We start from the raw sequence: 18094 nt of genomic DNA on the forward strand, positions 1-18094 counted from the left end.
TCAGAGCCTTTGCTACGCTGTGATCTATTCTACCTCAGTTCCTCCAGCACTGGTTACACTAAGCCTTGGGAAGCCATGCCTCACAGAAGCATTAGAAACATTGCCTGCTTCCTGCTATTATGTGGCTTCTTACCACTCACATTGAGTCTTGGAGTGCTTTCAGGCTGCCCAAGCCCCTCTGTCACAAGGCACACCACATGGCCATCACCCTCTGAAGTCTGGTCACCTTCTTAGGAATGCCAAGGTATATGCCCTTTCCTGGAGTAGTCAACCTATCTTAAGGTTCTGTTGACAGTTACCCCCTCCCTTCCCTAGGTCTTGCTCAAGTCTTGATATTTTATTTTAATCTCATTTCTCTTCCATTTTCTATGTAGTCACTGGATATATGGGTGGGGTAGAGACCACATAATCCATCCCAAGAAGAAAAGGAGAAGACTTCCCTTTAAAACCTGGAGAACACCAGTGCAGTGATGGCACATGCCTTTAATCCCAGCACTCAGGAGGCAGAGGCAGAGGCAGGGGAGGATCTCTGTGAGAGTGAGGCCAGTTTGGTCTACATAGTGAGTTCCAGGACAGCCAGGGCTGGTAGATAGTGAGACCCTGTCACAAGCAAATAAATGTGAAAAAAATTAGAGAGGTGCTTTATCAAGATAAGGCTGGAGAGATGGCTTAGTGGTTAAGATCACTATCTACTCTTGCAGAAGACTCAGGTTCAATTCCCAGCACCCACATGGTAGCTCACCAACACCCATAACTCGAGTTCCAGAGGATCTGACATCCTCTTCTGGCCTCCATGAGCTAGTGCATGCATGTGGCACACATACATATTGTAGCCGCCCGCGGCCACAAGTCAACTGGGTTCACCTGAAAGGGGGGCTGGGAATGAAAGGGGAAGGAGGGCGAGAAGAGATGAGGCCAAGACAAAGTTCTCTGATCAAGGCCCCAAGCTTTAATGTTCAGCTCTCAATTTAAAGGGGAAGACCCAACCCACAACCCCTCCTGGTTTCAGATGGGTGGGATAATCCATAGTCCGTTCCAGGTCACAGTCAGAGATGTCTCAAGGCAAGCCCAGGGGCAGTTCTGCTTCTGTGTTCCGGGCAGCCAAGGTGGGTAACTCCACCTAGATCCTGTTACTTGACCTTGTTGTGGTAAACAAGGTCTCTCAGGCTTGCTCATGGTAGGGGGAAGGTACACATATAGTCACACACACACATACACAGAAACTAAAAGTAAATATATTTTAGAAGAGAGTGAGAAGAGAGAAAATAGCTGTCCAAAGAGGAATGGGTTGGGGGCAGATGAGTCTCTTCAGAGAAATCCTAGGAGTAAAGGGCGTCTGAGACTTTTATATAAATTTTGAGGAACATTTTACACCTGTGATTTGGTTCAAATTAGCATCCATGGCAAAGAGCATGGGGGAGCCAGGTATGGGTTAGGACCAATAATCAGGGAATACTCTGAAACCACAGCACAGGCAGCTAGCTTCTTAACTCTTGGTCCTAAGAGAGCTGCAGAGAAGCATGGCCTATTGTCTTCAGGCTGTGAGATCTGCTCTTTAAAATCTTTAAAAAAGTGACCACTGTCTTACAGGGGCAGGCCCATGTCTGACCCATGTCAGAAGTCACTTTCCTTAAACACCAAAGAACCACTTGCAATACTGAAACTAACAAAGTTGTATTACCAAAGGCTTCCCACCAGACTCAGTGTGACTAACAGCATTGCTGAAACTCCATGATACATGCTAGGAATAAAGGGGAAAGTGAGAAGTATTAAACTGTGCCTTTATTAGAGAGAATTTTCTATGGGATCTGGAATCGTGAAGTCAGTCTCAAGAGAGGTCTTCCCACAGTCAGGTGTTGGCACGCCTGGGGCAGGCATCTTGCCCTGCTAGGACTTAACTATTCCAGAGTCTTCACCTCCCTCTGCTCTGATTTTGTGCCCAGTGGGAGAAAAATGGACAGTGAAGGACCTGCTTCAGACCCTCATTCAAAGTACTTGCAAAGGACCTGGTCTGTTGGGTGTCCGCTGCCATCGTCCTGGCTGCAGCTGCTCCTGGAAGATCCTTGTAACTCTGGCTTGAAGTAGTGAACACATCCCCTACCCTGGTATTTGGGAGAGGGAAAGCCCAGCCGTAGAGGAACACAGCTTTTCCTCAAAAGACAATAGGTTGTGTGGCTTTTCCTACCCACAAAACAGAGTTAGCCTGCCATCTAGTGGCGAATCGCAGCAAATGACTAAATCTCCAGCACTCTTCAAACATTAATCTTTTTCCGTTCCAGGCTCTTTCCACAAAGCTCAACCTTTTTTCTTGTTTTGCCCACTGCAGCTTCCCGTGCCTGCCTGTCATTCTCTTCCTTCTTCTGAGTACTAGGCAAGGGCCTTCTGGTTCAATACAAAGATTCAATGCATGCTCGCTGCTAACCGGAGAGATTTCCCGAAACTCTCGAACTTTCCCTTGTCTCCAGTGGGACCACTAACACAGCCTGCAGCTGCCCTCTTCCTAACCCAATGATGCTCCCTCTGCATCCGGCCCATGGGAAGTAGAACAGCAACCACGTATGTTTCACAGATGACTGCATACGACAGTAGAAATGGGAATATGAGAGCACATGGCTGATAGAACCAATCCAGAAACAGCTCGCCGTTACTCTACAGTGTCGCTATCTACAGACCCTCTGTATTCCCACACTACTCTTGAGAAAATCTAGAGTACTGTACCCTTTACACACACTAATAACTCGACAAAAGTGTTCACCAACTGGGGAACTGACTAAACATTGTGGTATGTACATTTAATGAAATTCTGTTCGGCAACAAAAAGAAACCAAGACAAAAATAATGATAATAATATCTGATCAAACTGTACAAGAGCTGCTAATTACATTTGCTTTTTTTAATTGGAAGGAACAGAGAGAGCGCGAGAAAGAGAGGAAGAAAAGTCAGACGAGCAAAGAGATCTCTGACCACCAAAAGCCTAGCTCCACGGAAGAAGGTGCGGCGCACGCGCGCGCGCTGTCTCCTGCCTGCAATTGCTTAACCTGGACGCCAGGGGGCGATGAGGGTGCGGGAAAGGGAACGCTTACTGAGGACAAGGGCACATTAGCTATGCGACAGGGCGAGGTACTCGGTAGAAAGTGCGGTGACTCCGTTGCGGGGTACGGTTTAGCGTAAAGGGGCGGGACTCAATAGCTAGGGGCGGGGCGAATCCAGGGGCGGGGCGAATCCAAGGGCGGGGCGGGAGGGTGAGGCGCCTTGGCGTGAGAACCCGGCACGGGCGCAGGGGGCGGGGCGCAGCGGGTGCACGCGGTCGCCGGCGCGGCTCGGCTCAGGGTCGCCATGGCGGAGGTGCAGCAACTCCGAGTGCAGGAGGCTGTGGACGCCATGGTGAAAAGTGTGGAGAGAGAGAACATCCGGAAGATGCAGGTAGCGGCGCGGTCTCGCGCCCAAGCGGGATTGGAAACTCGGGCGGGGGTGGCGCGGTGACGTTCGAGCCCCGGGCCTCGCGTGGAGCGGTTTCCACCTGGCCTCGGTTACGAGAGTTCGGCCGCCCCTGAAGTGATCGGGCGCGAGGCTTGGAGGGCCCGGCCCAGGAGAAGCACCAGGCCGAAATCCCTTCAGGCCGTCCTGCGCTGATTCAAATGCCACGAACCCTGAACACCCGCGGGCGTGAGCCCCGCCTCCCTCACCCTACTGGCCCTGCTTAACTTTACCCCTCAGTCACCCTCTACTGTTTCGGTCCCCTTGTGGGGCGTTGACTTAGCCAGGCCGACCTCTGAACTCTGCTAGAGAAACTGGTTTCAGAACGTGGTTCCTTCTGGTTCTGTCTTGGGTGCATTATATATCAGTGAACTAATGGCAACAGACATGGTCTCATTAAACCCAGGTTGGTTTCCAACCCCTGATCTTCCTTGCCTTCACCTTTGGAGTGTTAGGATTACAGGCTTGGGTCACCACCCTGGCTTTGTGCCGTGCAGAATGGAATACAAGGCTCTTTTAGAACTAGGCAAGCACGCTCCCAAGAACCCACAAATGTTAGGCCTGGTAACTGTCCCAGTCTTATGAAGTCCTGTTGATATTCTCGGGGAAAATAAAACAAGATGTCGTCGAGGAACATAAAGGGAGAGAAGCATGGCCTCCAAAGCCTTGTCCTTCGTGGGCTGTCCTCAGAGTCTTAACAGTCTAACCAGGCTCTGTCTCCGCTCTCCAGGGCCTCATGTTCCGGTGCAGTGCTAACTGCTGTGAGGACACCCAAGCATCGATGCAGCAGGTGCACCAATGCATCGAGCGCTGCCACGCGCCTCTGGCTCAAGCCCAGGCTCTGGTCACCAGCGAGCTGGAAAGGTTCCAGGTGAGGAACGCCTCACAATTCCCAAGTCCTTGAACAGCAGCTCCTTGATGTGTGATGAGAAGCATTTGTTCTGCCTTAGGTCCTTGGCTCTGTTTACACTGGTGGGAGCTCTGCTCTCCTTGAGGGTTGGTATTTTGGAAAAGGCCCTGGGAATTGAGTGCTGTTAAGTTGTGCTGTATTTGTCATAGAAACAGTAATATAAAAGGTTACCAAGGGACTTTATAACCACACACCTTTATGCCTCTTTGATATATTGCATACCAAACACAATCTATGTTGTGTAGTTTAAAATGTATATTAATTTGGGGCTGTAGAAATGGCTTAGCAGTTAAGAGTACTAGCTGCTTTTCCAGAGACTCAATTCCTAGTATCCACCTGAATGGTGGCTCACAATTATCTGTAATTGCAGTCACAAATGCTCTGAAGCCCCCTTCAGCCCTCTGTAACACTGCACACATGTGGTGCACACACAGACATATATTTAGGCAAACACTCAAACACATGAAAAAATAAAATAAAATCAGCCAGGAGATGGTGGCACACGCCTTTAATCCCAGCACTTGGGAGGCAGAGGCAGGCGGATTTCTGAGTTCGAGGCCAGCCTGGTCTACAGAATGAGTTCCAGGACAGCCAGGGCTACACAGAGAAACCCTGTCTTGGGAAAAAGAAAGAAAGAAAGAAAGAAAAAAGAAATCTCAAAAAATAAAACAAAAAAACCAAAAAACATGGAGCTGGAGAACTGGCTCAGCAGTTAAGAGCACTGGTTGCTCTTTAGAGGGTCGGGTTCAGTTCCCAGCACCCACATAGCAGCTCACAGCTGTCTGTAACCTCGGTTCTTGAGGACCTGACACCCTCACACAAATATACATAATACATGTAATGTATTTTAATAATTTTCTATCTCCCCTTCCTTTCTTAGACACCTTCCAACAAATCTTCCTGTTTTTAATGATCCCTCTGAATTTAATTAAGGTCGCTTTCATGAGCATAACTGCAGCTTGGGCGACTTAAAAGTGGTCACATCACTGAAGAAAAACAACTTTCCTTCCTGCAGCAGGCTTTAACAGGTCAGGGCTGGAGAGATGGCTCATTGTTAAAGATCACTGGTCTTTAGAGCCAGGCTGGGTTCCCAGTATCCACGTGGTGACTCACAACTGCAGGTCCAGGGGATGTGACAACTCTTCTGACCCCTGCAGGTTCCCACACACGTGCAGGGCACATGCATGTATTCAGGGACAATAATTCAAAACTGCCAGTAGGCCCTCAGCTAGGAATGGACCCTCACTAGTTCTTCCTCTTTGATTTTTAAAATAACAAAGTTTCCAGAAAAGTGAACTAAGATACAAATTAGTGGCTAGCTCAGGACTTGCCACACAAGTCTGACAACCTAAGTTTGATCCCCGGAACCCACATAAGGATGGAAGGAGAGAACCAACTTCACAAGTTGACCTCTGACCTCTGTAGGTATGTCATAATACTTGAGGTGGTTATACATTCACACACAATTGAAAAGGTAAAGACTGGGGCACTATGTTAACAGTATTTGTGGACTTTAACTGTCCCCAGAGTGTCCCCTGTTTGGAACACCTGGAGAGAATTTTCATGCCATAGAAAGGTCAGTCACAAAAAGTGTTACTAGAGTTTTTTGAGACAGGATCTCAGCTCTGTGGCTTAAGCTGACTGACCTGAAACTCAGCAGTCCTGTCTCTGCCTCCCAAGTGCTGGGATTACAGACCTGTGACACTAAGCCCTTACTATACTTCATTTTCCTCCCTTCCTGTAAGTATATTTGTGGGCTTTGAAAGCAAACACTTCTGATAGCCTGGGTTTCCGTTCACCTGACAGTTACACCCAGTGTGGGATAACTTTTACACTCTGATGCACAAAACTCTTCAAAGTCACTGCTGTTGTGAAGTATTTTCCCTTTTTTAGTTTTGAGGAATTTCTAGATCAGGTCTTTGCAAAGTTAGTTCTTGGACTGCTATATAAGTGTCTCCTTCCCTTCACTTTACAGTTGGTCCAGGCCAACACTCATTTGCAGAGCTGTTGGCAGTGGTAATGAGGAGGCCACCCATGAGGCCAGGTCCAGCAGTCGCTGCTCAGTCCTCTGCTTTGACACGTCTGTATATAGTTCCTTCTCCTTCAAGCACTCAAACCATTTAACCACAGGATACCTCACTTCTGGGGTTCCACCCCCAGGCCATTTATCTCTGCCTCCTCTGCTGGCTTTTTTTCCCCTTTTCTGCCTCTGACCATTAGAGTACACAAGCTGACGCTGGTCCTGGCCTCTTTTCTCTCTTGGTTTTTTGAGACAGGGTTTCTCTGTGTAGCCCTGGCCGTCCTGGAACTCACTCTGTAGACCAGGCTGGCCTCAAACTCAGAAATCCGCCTGCCTCTGCCTCCCAAGTGCTGGGATTAAAGGCGTGCACCACCACTGCTCGGCTGCCTCTTTTCCCATAACTGTTATTGTCCTATAGCAGAAGTACCCAACCTGTGGCCTGCTGTGAGCCACAATCAAGCCAACATAAAACTACAAACATATTTAACTATTTTTGAGATGTGTGTGTGTAAGCTATTTTTGTAGGGGTCACCTCCTTTTTTTTTTTTTTTTTTTTTTTTTTTTTGAGACAGTTTCTCTGTTTGCCCTGGCTGTCTTAGAACATTCTACGTAGACTATACTGGCTTTAAATTCAGAGATCTGCCTGCCTCTAGCTCCCAAGTGCTAGGATTTGGTAACCACCCCTGGTAACTGTAGCTATAACAGTGTGGCCAGGGGAAGCCACATTGTTAGATGCCCCTAACAGTGCTTGCATTCATTCAGACCTCACTCCTGAACTCCCAGCTAACTTCCTGCTCTTCTCTTAGCATCCCTACCCTAGACTGTTAGCTCCATATGCGCAGGAACATGTATGCTTTGTTCATTTCTGATTCCACTCTAGAAGAAAGCCTGGCACACAGTAGATGCTTGACAAGCACCTGAACTATGTTTTTGTGGCAAGGACAGACAGTAAAGAATTAAAATGTATACTAGGGAGATGGTTGAGGGGATAAAACACTTGCCATGCAAACATGAGGCCCAGAGTTGAGATCACCAGAAACCATTGTCTCTTGGGCGTGGCAGCCCGCCTGTGAGTCTAGCTCTAGAAGGCAGAGGCAGAATCTACAGCATGCTGGGAAGCAAGACTAGCTGGGTTTGGTTGAGAACCTTGCCTCAGTGGATATGTGGAAGAGGAATGAAAGACGGTCCCTAACATGTACCTCAGGCCTCCACATCTACAGATACACACGTCTAAAAATCCACAGCACCACGCACATGAAAAATGGAAGAATGGAAAAAGAGTCAAGGTGTTTATAAGTCCAACAATAGTCTTTTGTTGGCTGCCAGCATCTTGTATAAAGTTCATTTTTTTTCATTCCTCTGATAAGTACTTAGTCTGGGCCTTCCCAGTGGCACCTGCTATGTAAGCTAAGAGGATATTACACTGGCACAGACAATCTATATCGAGCCTGTAGCCCAAGGCCTGACTTGGGATCAACACTCAGACAATGGAAGCCAGCCTTTCAGCCTTCTCTCTCTTCTCATCACAGGACCGCCTAGCCCGGTGCACCATGCATTGCAATGACAAAGCCAAAGACTCAATGGATGCAGGAACTAAGGAGGTGCAGGTGAAGCGACAGCTAGACAGCTGTGTGGCCAAGTGTGTGGATGACCACATGCACCTCATCCCAACAATGACCAAGAAGATGAAGGAGTCTCTGTCATCCATCGGGAAATAAAATTGTTTGCCAGTGACCATTGGGGCTGAGGGCAGGCTATTTAAAAGGAAGAATGGAAGTTTAATATGTTAAGCAATGTTTACGAATGAGGAAGACTTAGGACACAGCAAGTTCCAGGCAAATGTTGCTCACTGCTGGACACTGGATCTTAGAAGGTGAAGTGGAAAGAAGCTGGTGCTGAGATTTGGATTGCAGATAGCTCAGAGGAGAAGTCTAGATCCTAAATATTCATGTGCAAGTGTTTGTTCTGTAGTAAAGATCAACCTTATACCAAGGGCTGAGACTCTTACTACAAACATCCAGGCCGGAGGCTCTCTTCAACCTGCTGGTAAAATCTGAGGAGAGGTGGGTCTCCTCAGAGAAGCTTGTCAAATCCTGTTTACCACGAGTTATCACCATACCACCTTGCATATGCTGTGAAACAAAACCCAGTAGGCTAGTAATTTAGAGAGAGGGAAGGATTTCCTTTTCAAATCTATATTTTGCTTAGTTTTGTCTTACATGAAGGGCACACAGGATACAGGATAGAGATACAAGATACAGGAAGGAGAGTGGTTTGAATAACTTCTAAAGGTTCCTAGTATTTTCTACCATCAAGATGGGAATGTCTAGTCTTCAAATTCTGTTATTCTAGAAACCCCTGAAGAAGCACACAGTGTCACAGTGACATGGCAAAACAGCTTTCTTCATTGACTTGTGCAGCAAAGTGACACGTCCTCATGAAAAGCAAGGGTTTGGTTGTCGCATGCCAGTCTCTAAGAATAAACAGTAAATAGGAATTGTTGAGAAGTGTTGGACTTGGGTTCACAAAATAGTAGTGCAAACCCAGTATTAATCAGCTCTCAATTTACAGAGACTTATAGCAACAAGGAGGCCTAAAAGTAAGCAACCAGGCCGTGGGAAGCTAGGACCACTGTAGAGCACACACCTTCTTACCAAATGCCATTTTTGCCTGGAGTTTTGCAGTGCAGTGTTGCTGGCCCAACATAGCACCTTATCTTTTTGGATAAGTACTATGTTATATTTATATGTCAATTACTTGAAATAGTGATACATCTGTCTGTTTGCTGTGTCAGCCTGCAATATATTTTCCAAGTGGTTTGGTTTTTAAATAAAGTTTCATTGTCTCCAGCTTTTTCTTTTGGGTAGTGATGTGTCAATACATGGGAACACTAAGAGAAAGACAGAGCATTGTAACTTGAATGCTGTTAATGTTTTAAAGATCACCAGGAGTAAAGGTACATACCTGTAACCTCAGTACTGTAATCGAAGGCAGAGCTCAGGATTTCCCTCCTGCTTTGAGGTCAGCCTGTGCTAAAGACTTAATATTCACGTTCCTTTTCTAATTTCAACTAGCACAGCAAGTGGTGGGAAGACTATAGTTAAGCATTCTTGTGCTACCTTTTGTTGATGACACAAACTAATCACAGGGAGAACGGCAATTGAAGAACTGCCTCATCTAACAGGTCTCTGGACAATATGTCTGGGTCATTTTCTTAATGACTACTATGAGAGAGCCCAATGCACTAAAGGAAGTGCCACCACCCTGTGAGAGTACACACCTTTATCCCCAGCACAGGGGCAAGCTCAATACCTCAGGACTTGTGTGGTACTCCTCACGTTTTATGTACGGACCGTGATGTGCTAAGTGGTTTTGAAGTCAATGTTAGAACTGCTGAACGACGGATCAAAACTACTCCAGACTCTGGATTCACATTCTCTAGAGAATCAGCCTAACCACCTTCCAGCTACTGGTGCAGACGAGCTATTCGTTAACTTGGGTGCTTCAGGAACCCTCAGCTTCCCCTGGGTATGCTTAGGAAATTAAGGACAGCGTGATGCAGCTGCCGGTAATTCTAGCATATGAACCAGTGATTCAAAGCAAGCTTTGACTACACAGTGAACTCAAGGCCAGCATGAATTACGTCAGAAACAGAATGAGGAAAGGGCAGGGGGAACGACAAAAATGTAAAGAGAAAAAAAATGTAGTAAATGGGAAAAGGAAAGAAAAAGGGTGACACACAGGCTGGAGAGAAGGTTCAGCAGCTAAAACCACTGGCTGTTCTTCCAAAGGTCCTGAGTTCAATTCCCAGCACCCACGTAGTGACTCACAAACATCTACAATAGGACCCGAAGCCCTCTTCTGGCATGCAGGTATACATGTAGAGCACTCATACATAAAATATAAATAAAGGGGTTTGTTTGTGTTTAAAGTGACCTGCCACTTCAATTTTACACAAAGGAAGCTTATACGAGCACCGCCTCTCCGTCCTGGCCAGTCACTGACGACGCAACCGGAAGCGTGGCTCTTGTCCGCACGTTCAGGATGCCCCATCAGTATCGCGAGATGAAGGGTAATGTTCTCCGAAGGCGATTGGCTCGCGTGGCGATGACGTCATACATCAGCGCCAAACCAGGCTTGCGCGCGTTTCTGAGGCCGATCACTCCTTCGCCGTTGTGCTGAGCCCGCTAAGGAGTCGCCATGAGCAAAGCCCATCCTCCCGAACTGAAGAAGTGAGTAGAGTTGACCCGGTCGAGACTCCTCGGCCGCGGAAACCCTTCTATCTCGCCCGGGCTGCCGCCGCTGGTCCCGGCAGTCATGGAAGCCGGAAGTGGCACTGAGGTCCGGTCGGCATGGTTACCGCATTGCCCGTGCCTATTATGCCTTTCCAAAGCTGGGCTCTCCTAAGCGGACGGCCAGTGGCTGCCTACTTAAGGATTAGGGCAGCGGTCGAGTTGCATAGTTGTGAGGAACCGAAAACTCATAGGCTTAAAATAATCGTTTGGAGCCGGGCGTGTTTGCCTCTATGGAGCCAGTACTCAAGAAGCTGAGGCAGGAAGATTACTGCGAGTTCCAGACAGGTCTAGGCCAAAAAAAAAAAAAAGAGAGAGAGAGAGAGACCCTATCTCGAAACAAAAAGTTTAAGGTGAGGTAGCGTTTTGTGTTTCAGTGAACGTGCGCGTTCTATTGCGTTCATCGAGAGAGCCAGGTTTAGTTCATTTCCTTTCCTTTTTAATGCTCACAGCCATGTTTAATTGTGTGTGGGTGCAGTTCCTGCGGAGGACAGAGCGGGCATTGGATCCGCTGGAGCAAGACTTGTAGGAGGTTGTGAGCCCTCTGGCGTGGGTACTGATAGCTGAACTTGCGTCCTCTGGACAAGCAGTAAGCGCTGAGCCAGCCATCTGCAGCCCCGAGAACTAGGTTTCTGATACACTGTCCTTGTATTCAAGTTAAGTTTAAATGTTGTGTATTATCTTGCTCTGGTAATAAATCCATGGAGGAACATCCCCATTTTCTAATTGTAGAGCGCTAGTTTTTGAAGAATTTTATTCTGTCCCCAGTAAAGTCAGGCAGACTTTTTTGTCTCAAACACTACTGACTGGCGTGAACCCGTCACATAAGCACATAGTCGTTGGGTTGCTCAGAGTACAAGATTAATGCTGGGTCTATTTCTGGTAGCCAAATGATCTGTCTTGTGTATAGCCTGTTTGTTACTGTAACGTTCTGTCGAGACAACGCAGGGAAAAGGTCACATTTGCTGATTTTGTATTTGAGTGCACCTTTTAATCAGAGCAGCCTGTGTGAAACCCCTGCAGTTTTAAACCATAAGTCCGACATTTTAAAAAGAAATCCAGCATTGTTTGTTTAGGTGATGAGCTAATGAATGAAGTCATGTCATATGGTCTGGATTCAGTAGGAATTGGCAAAATGGCATTGGTTTTGAAAAGAAGGACTGTTCCCTACCTGTAATCTTCAGTGTCCTCTGATTCTTAACAGATACACTTGGGCCTCTCAGAGACCGGAATTAGTGATTGTGTTCATATTTTTGTTGGTGTGTTTGTGGTGTTGTGTTTGGAGCAGGGCCTGTGTGAGCTACTCTGTCACTGAGCTTCACCCTCTGTTCCCTTAGTTGATGCCTTTTTCTCATCCCTACATTTTATAAAACTTGAAATTCTGTTAGATCTGCATCCTTTATTCTCATAAACACCTTCTTCCTTTACAGCTATTCACTCCTAGTTTAGCCTAACTCGGTGGTTCTTAATCATTTCTGGCCCCTGTCTCGTGGTTTCAGAGTTGAGCTCCTCCCACCTCCTAAAATTTGTTGCTGCAGAAAGTCTTAACCACTAATTAATTCTGCTGTACTAGTTTATCACCACAAAGTCAAATCCAGACTTCCTAGCCCAGTTTTGAAGCCCCTCTATCTGCAGTCCAGCAGCTGTATTTTACATGGTATAGACATGACTAAGACCAACTTTCTGAATGTTAGTGTCTTAGTTACGGTCCTCTTGCTATAAAGAGACATCGTGACCAAGACAACTCTTATAAAAGAAAACATTTAATTGAGGACTTGCATACCATTTTAGAGAGTCCGTGAGCATCATGAAAGAAGCAGGTAGACAGTAGTTGAGAGCTTAACATCCTGAACCTCAGCATCAGGCAGGGCAGAGACACTAGGCTGGCTTTTGAAACCACAAAGCCCACCCCCAATGCCACCTCCTCCAACAAGGCCACACCTCCTAATCCTTCCCAAACAGTTCATCAGCTGCTGACTAAGCATGCAAATATGTGACTCTATTAAAATTTAGTGTTTTATAAATTTTATTTATAAATCTATTTCCACCTTCCTTCAGACTCTTATGGCTTAAATTTATATTTAAATTCTGATGTTCTATACATTAAAACTCAATGAAGCCCGGCCTGCTGGCATAGACCTGTAATATCTGCTACTTGAGAAGCTGAGGCAAAAAAAATCTCCAAGTAGCTCCAGGGTGGCTAAGAAACACTGTCTTAAACTGAAAACTAGAAGAGAGATGAGGATATAGCTGAGTGGTAGAGTATTTGCCTAGAATACTTGAGGCTCTAGGTTCAGTTGTCAGTAAAGTAGGGGAAAGGGGAAGTGAGAAAGGAAAGGGAATTTTCCTATTTTCTAGCCTGTTGCTTGGAAGATAGCTGATTGACAGGCCGATGAGCTTGCTCCATGTCTAAGACCTGAATCAACCTCTGGGGCCAGAAGGTTGAAGGAGAGAACCAACTCCTTGAAGTTGTCCTCTGACTTCTGTATTGGCACCATGGTGAACCATACAAACAAAACTAATTTTTTAAAAACATTTATTTATTATGTTCTGCCTGCCATATATGCCTGCAGTCCAGAAGAAGGCATCAGATCCCATTATAGATGGTTGTGAGCCACCATGTGGTTGCTGGGAGTTGAACTCAGGACCTCTGGAAGAACAGTCAGTGTGCTCTCAACCTCTGAGCCATCTCTCCAGCCCACAAATTTTATTTTTTAAAAAACTTGAGCACTAGAGAGATGGCTATGAATGCTTTTTCAGGGGTTCTAACACCCTCTTCTGTCCTCTTAGAGTGCCTGCCTACACACAGCATACATTCACACAGATACTCCAAGTAATAAAAAGTTGTAAGGGACTTGACTACATGTCTTAAATGACCTTATATGTCTTTCTGTAATGAAATTTTCATATTTGATACAAATTTTGTTTTGTTTTTCAAGACAGGGTTTCTCTGTGTAGTCCTGGCTGTCCTGGAACTCACTCTGTAGACCAGGCTGGCCTCGAACTCAGAAATCTGCCTGCCTCTGCCTCCCAAGTGCTGGGATTAAAGACGTGCGCCACCACTGCCCGGCATATTTGCTACAAATTAAAGTTTCAAAGTATGGACTTTTTTCACTAACACATGTTGAGATCTGTCTTGAACATTAAAAGCCTAAATGTTTTAATGTTTTAAATAAAGCACTTTCTTGTCAGGCATGTTGGCATACCTCTGTAATAGCACACACACCACAACACACACACACACACACACACACACACACACACACACACACACACACGTAACCAAATCTTTGTAATTACATTAGTGTAAATTCCCTAACCCATGTCAACAATGCAGGATTTGGGGCTGGAAAGATAACTTGGCAGTTAAGGGCCCTGAATTCAGTCCCCATCATCTGCACTGGGCAAGTCACAATTGCCATGACAGCTACCCTGGTACACATACACTCACACACACAGACAATACAGGATCCTTACTGTTTTAAATGTGTTTCTGTTGTACAAGTCACAATCGCCATGACAACTGCCTTGGTACACGTACACTCACACACAAACAGTACAGGATCCTGACTGTTGTAAATGTGTTGTACAAATCTAAGGAGGGTTTTGTTTGTTTGTTTTTACATTGGTTTGTGTATGTGTGTATATATACCAGGTGTGGAAGTCAGACGACATATTAAGGATTCATTCTCTGCTTCCAACAGTGAGTTCCAGGAATCAAACTCAGGCGTGGCAGCAAATCTTCTCACCCACTCACCAGCCCACAGTTCAGCAATTTAAGAAAAGGAAAAAGACTTACTTTGCCTGGTAACACACCTTTAATTCCCCACACTGCAGAGTTCAAGGTTAGCCTGGTCTGCACTGTGAGATCCAGGACAGCGAGCAAGGTCTACATAGAAAAACCCTGTCTCAAAAAGACATTTTATTTTGTGCATGTGTGAGGGTGTTTGCATATTGAGTGTAGGTGCCTGGGATACCCAAGAGCTGAAGTTCTAGGCGTTCCTGACACGGGTGCTGGAGGGTGCTCTCGGCCTCTGGAGGCACACTGAACCCTCTAACACCCCTCCCTCCTGAGCAGGCTAGCTCAGTGCAGCTGATGCTGGGCTTGTTTGTGCTTAGCATTTTTAAAGTAAGTCCTAATTTTTATTCTTGCTTTTTCAGGTTTATGGACAAGAAGTTATCGTGTAAGTTTGCTACCACTTCAACTACTTGGTTTCTTTTTGTTGTCTTAGCAACATATAATCTTTAGAAATGTGTTGGAGAAATTTAGTACATAAAACATCTAATTCTTCTCCGCTAATCAGGCAGATAACTTTATCAGCCCCTTTTCCTTTAAATAAGTTACCGAGGAGTTGGGCAAAGCAGCACTTGATGTTTCTTGTGGATGTGTAGGTTTAACTGGAAACCTCCTGACCCATGTCATTGAAGAATAAAACACACGTCTCCGGGGTTTTAGGGTCTCTCTCTACCACACAACAGCTCTTAACCTTGAACTCTGTTACTTGTAACTTTGGTTCATTTGTATAAAGATACTACTTTACTTATAAATTTACTTACAGATACATTTACATGTAAATGTTGAGTCGGTTTTATTTGGGGGCCGGTCATTGAGGACAGGATCTGGATATGTGGCCCTATCTGGTCTCGCGGTCCTCTTGAATCAGTCTTCCTCCATTGTTGTCAAGTGCTGGGATTACAGCCATGAGACCCACAGATAATGTCTTCAGGCTAAGATGTAGGCAGACAAGAGCTAGACTGTTAGGATAGAGTTGGCCCGGAGTTAGGCATCCCACCTGATCTACATGATGGATGGTTGAACTTTATTGGCGGTTTATTGAAACGTCTCTTTCTCTTATAGTAAAGTTAAACGGTGGCAGGCATGTCCAAGGAATACTTCGGGGCTTTGATCCGTTTATGAACCTTGTGATTGATGAGTGTGTGGAGATGGCAACCAGTGGGCAGCAGAACAACATCGGCATGGTGGTGAGTGAGGCGGCGTCTTTGGAGTCTTCTCCTTTCTCTCCTTCACGTTCCTCGTATCAAAGTCTCAGATTAGAACCAAGTTAGTTACTGATGAAAGGTAAATAAAAGACAAGACTGGACATTTGCATCTCCTCTTTTCTTTTACCTATGGACACATTCAGTTGTGGTAATATTCCAGGTACCTATAGATAAAATCTCACCTCTGCAGAACCTTCTCAGCATAGGTCTTGAAACAGCTAGCTGTTGGAAACTCATTTTTGTCCTATAAGAGAAGGGCACAACCGAGCAGTGGTGGTGCACACCTTTAATCCCAGCACTTGGGAGGTAGAGGCAGGCGGATTTCTGAGTTCGAGGCCAGCCTGGTCTACAGAGTGAGTTCTAGGACAGTAGTGAGTTCTACACAGAGAAACACTGTCGGGGGTGGGGGGGGGGGCACAGCATGCATATCCGACTTTGACTACAATAAAAATTTTCTAACATGCTTATGATGTCCCAGAATGTCTTGTTAAGATATGGGTTTCAAGAGCTGGAGAAAATGGCTCAGCTGTTTATATGTATGGGTATTTTGCCTGCACTTGTGTCTGTGCCTAGTGCTTGTGGGATCCAGAAGACTGTTAGATCCTCTGGAACTGGAGGTATAGATAAAGCCAGTGCTATTAATCACTGAGCCATCTCTCCAGGCCCTGGCTCAGTGATTAAGAGTACTTTCTGCTCTTGCAGAAGTCTGGAGTTTGATTCCTAGCATCCACGCTGCAGCTCATAACCATCCCAAAGCCCAGTTCCAGGGATCCAGTGCCCTCCTCTGACCTCCTTTGGCACCAGGCACATGTATGGTGCATATAAATGCATGCAGGCAAATTGTCCATATATAGAAATAAATCAGAAAAAAAGAGTACAGGTTTTGGGACTGGGAATGTAGCTTGGTGTTATTATGCTTGCCTCACACAAGGCACTACTTTGCATTCTTGGCATAGGTGCTAAACATAATGACAGCCATTCGTGACAGAAAATAAGGTAAACCAGAAGGAAAAACAAAGCTTTGTCTGAGGTAGGGTCAGGCAATATAACCTGCAACTCAGGGCACTTCTTCTTCAGGCTTTTCAAGAGCTAGTACAGTCCTATGCAGCTGAGCTTGTTTTTTTGTTGTTGTTGTTTGTTTGTTTGTTTGTTTTAATTATATGAGTACATTGTAGCTGTCTTCAGACACACCAGAAGAGGGCATCAGATCCCACCATGTGGTTGCTGGGAGTTGAACTTATTACCTCTGGAAGTAAATCAGTGCTCTTACCTGCTGAGCCATCTCTGCAGCCCAGCAGCTGAGCTTTCGTATTAGACTTTCTTTCCCACAGCCATTAAGCAACAGTTGTAGGAAAGGAAGGTTTCATCATTCTGCAATAAGAACCACATTTTAAATTGTTTGCCTTACAAGACATGCATGTCTTATGTGCTATAATCTTCATAAAATGGTGAGAACAGATTTATTGACAGGATTAATGTAAAGACTTCATTTTTGTCCCTGAGCTGAGTGCCCAACACCTTGGACCTTTTGGTTTGGTTAAGGTAGACCTTTATTATTTTACTCATGTATATGTGTGTTTTCTCAAGACAGAGGTCTCTGTTGTAGCCCCAGCTGTCCTGGAAGACACTCTATAGACCAGGCTGGCCTGGAACTCAGAAAGCTCTGCCTACCTCATCATTTCAAATCAAAAGTTTATGGTATTACTTATTTCAGAGTTAAGTATGGTGATACACATCTGCAATGCAGCCTCTCAGAATCTGAGAATAATAATAATGGCTATTCTCTGTAGTAGATTTATAATCCCTGTGTAAAGATGAAGAAACTGCTGGCAGAGAGCACATACCAGCAACCCTGGTTCCCAAAAGCTAGGTCACAGTGACTTGGCATCTTATAAAGTTAATCATTACTTTTCTGTCTTCACACCAGTCTCTTCTAATAAGCCTAGGAGGCTTCCTTTTTCTTTTTCCTTAAAATGGGATTTCCTTATGCAGTCCTGGCTGGCCTGGAACTCACAGAGATCCTTCTGCCTTTGAGTTACTAGAATTAAAGGCATGTGCCACCAAGCCCCACTCATGTCTTGATTTAAAGATTAACTTGGTCCTTGTGGCTTCTTGAGAAAAGGGTCCTTTCATGTTGGAAAATTATGATTTGTCTTTTAAATGAGTTATTTTTCAACTGACTTCTTTCTCTAGGTCATCCGAGGAAACAGCATCATCATGTTAGAAGCCTTGGAAAGAGTCTGACCAGTGTCCAGCAGTGTGTCCACATCCCTCCCCAAGGACCTGTTTGATTGTGATGTAGAGTTAGGTCATGTACATTTTCATATGAAACTTTTTGCTAAATAAACTTTGTGATACTTAGAAGTGCGTTTCTGGTGTTGTGGATGTAGAAGT

At 45.5% G+C, this 18094-nt stretch overlaps 2 protein-coding genes across 2 annotated transcripts; both read left to right on the top strand.

The window, feature by feature from the left end:
* The first annotated feature begins 3226 nt into the window (after window positions 1-3226).
* On the top strand, window positions 3227-9256 carry Fam136a (family with sequence similarity 136 member A). Its single transcript, XM_034512658.1, has 3 exons — window positions 3227-3423; window positions 4208-4348; window positions 7937-9256. The coding sequence occupies exons 1-3, from the start codon at window positions 3337-3339 to the stop codon at window positions 8123-8125; spliced, it is 417 nt and encodes a 138-aa protein (XP_034368549.1). The 5' UTR covers window positions 3227-3336; the 3' UTR covers window positions 8126-9256.
* Window positions 9257-10490: 1234 nt separating this feature from the next.
* Window positions 10491-18064, top strand: Snrpg (small nuclear ribonucleoprotein polypeptide G). The gene is made up of 4 exons (XM_034511196.2): window positions 10491-10639; window positions 14861-14883; window positions 15558-15682; window positions 17894-18064. Exons 1-4 carry the CDS (start codon window positions 10608-10610, stop codon window positions 17942-17944), a joined length of 231 nt encoding a protein of 76 aa, XP_034367087.1. The 5' UTR covers window positions 10491-10607; the 3' UTR covers window positions 17945-18064.
* Window positions 18065-18094: the final 30 nt, after the last annotated feature.

This window comes from Arvicanthis niloticus, chromosome 9 (genome assembly GCF_011762505.2).
Source record: "Arvicanthis niloticus isolate mArvNil1 chromosome 9, mArvNil1.pat.X, whole genome shotgun sequence".
Lineage (NCBI taxonomy): Eukaryota > Metazoa > Chordata > Mammalia > Rodentia > Muridae > Arvicanthis > Arvicanthis niloticus.

What these genes read in the sequence shown, in the direction of transcription:
- Fam136a (XM_034512658.1), top strand. Translation starts at nt 3,337, where the DNA reads ATGGCGGAGGTGCAGCAACTCCGAGTGCAGGAGGCTGTGGACGCCATG. An exon ending in AGAACATCCGGAAGATGCAG is followed by an intron (nt 3,424 to 4,207) that starts GTAGCGGCGCGG and finishes TCCGCTCTCCAG; the next exon opens with GGCCTCATGTTCCGGTGCAG. An exon ending in GCGAGCTGGAAAGGTTCCAG is followed by an intron (nt 4,349 to 7,936) that starts GTGAGGAACGCC and finishes TTCTCATCACAG; the next exon opens with GACCGCCTAGCCCGGTGCAC.
- Snrpg (XM_034511196.2), top strand. Translation starts at nt 10,608, where the DNA reads ATGAGCAAAGCCCATCCTCCCGAACTGAAGAA. An exon ending in TATGGACAAGAAGTTATCGT is followed by an intron (nt 14,884 to 15,557) that starts GTAAGTTTGCTA and finishes TTTCTCTTATAG; the next exon opens with TAAAGTTAAACGGTGGCAGG. An exon ending in AGAACAACATCGGCATGGTG is followed by an intron (nt 15,683 to 17,893) that starts GTGAGTGAGGCG and finishes TTCTTTCTCTAG; the next exon opens with GTCATCCGAGGAAACAGCAT.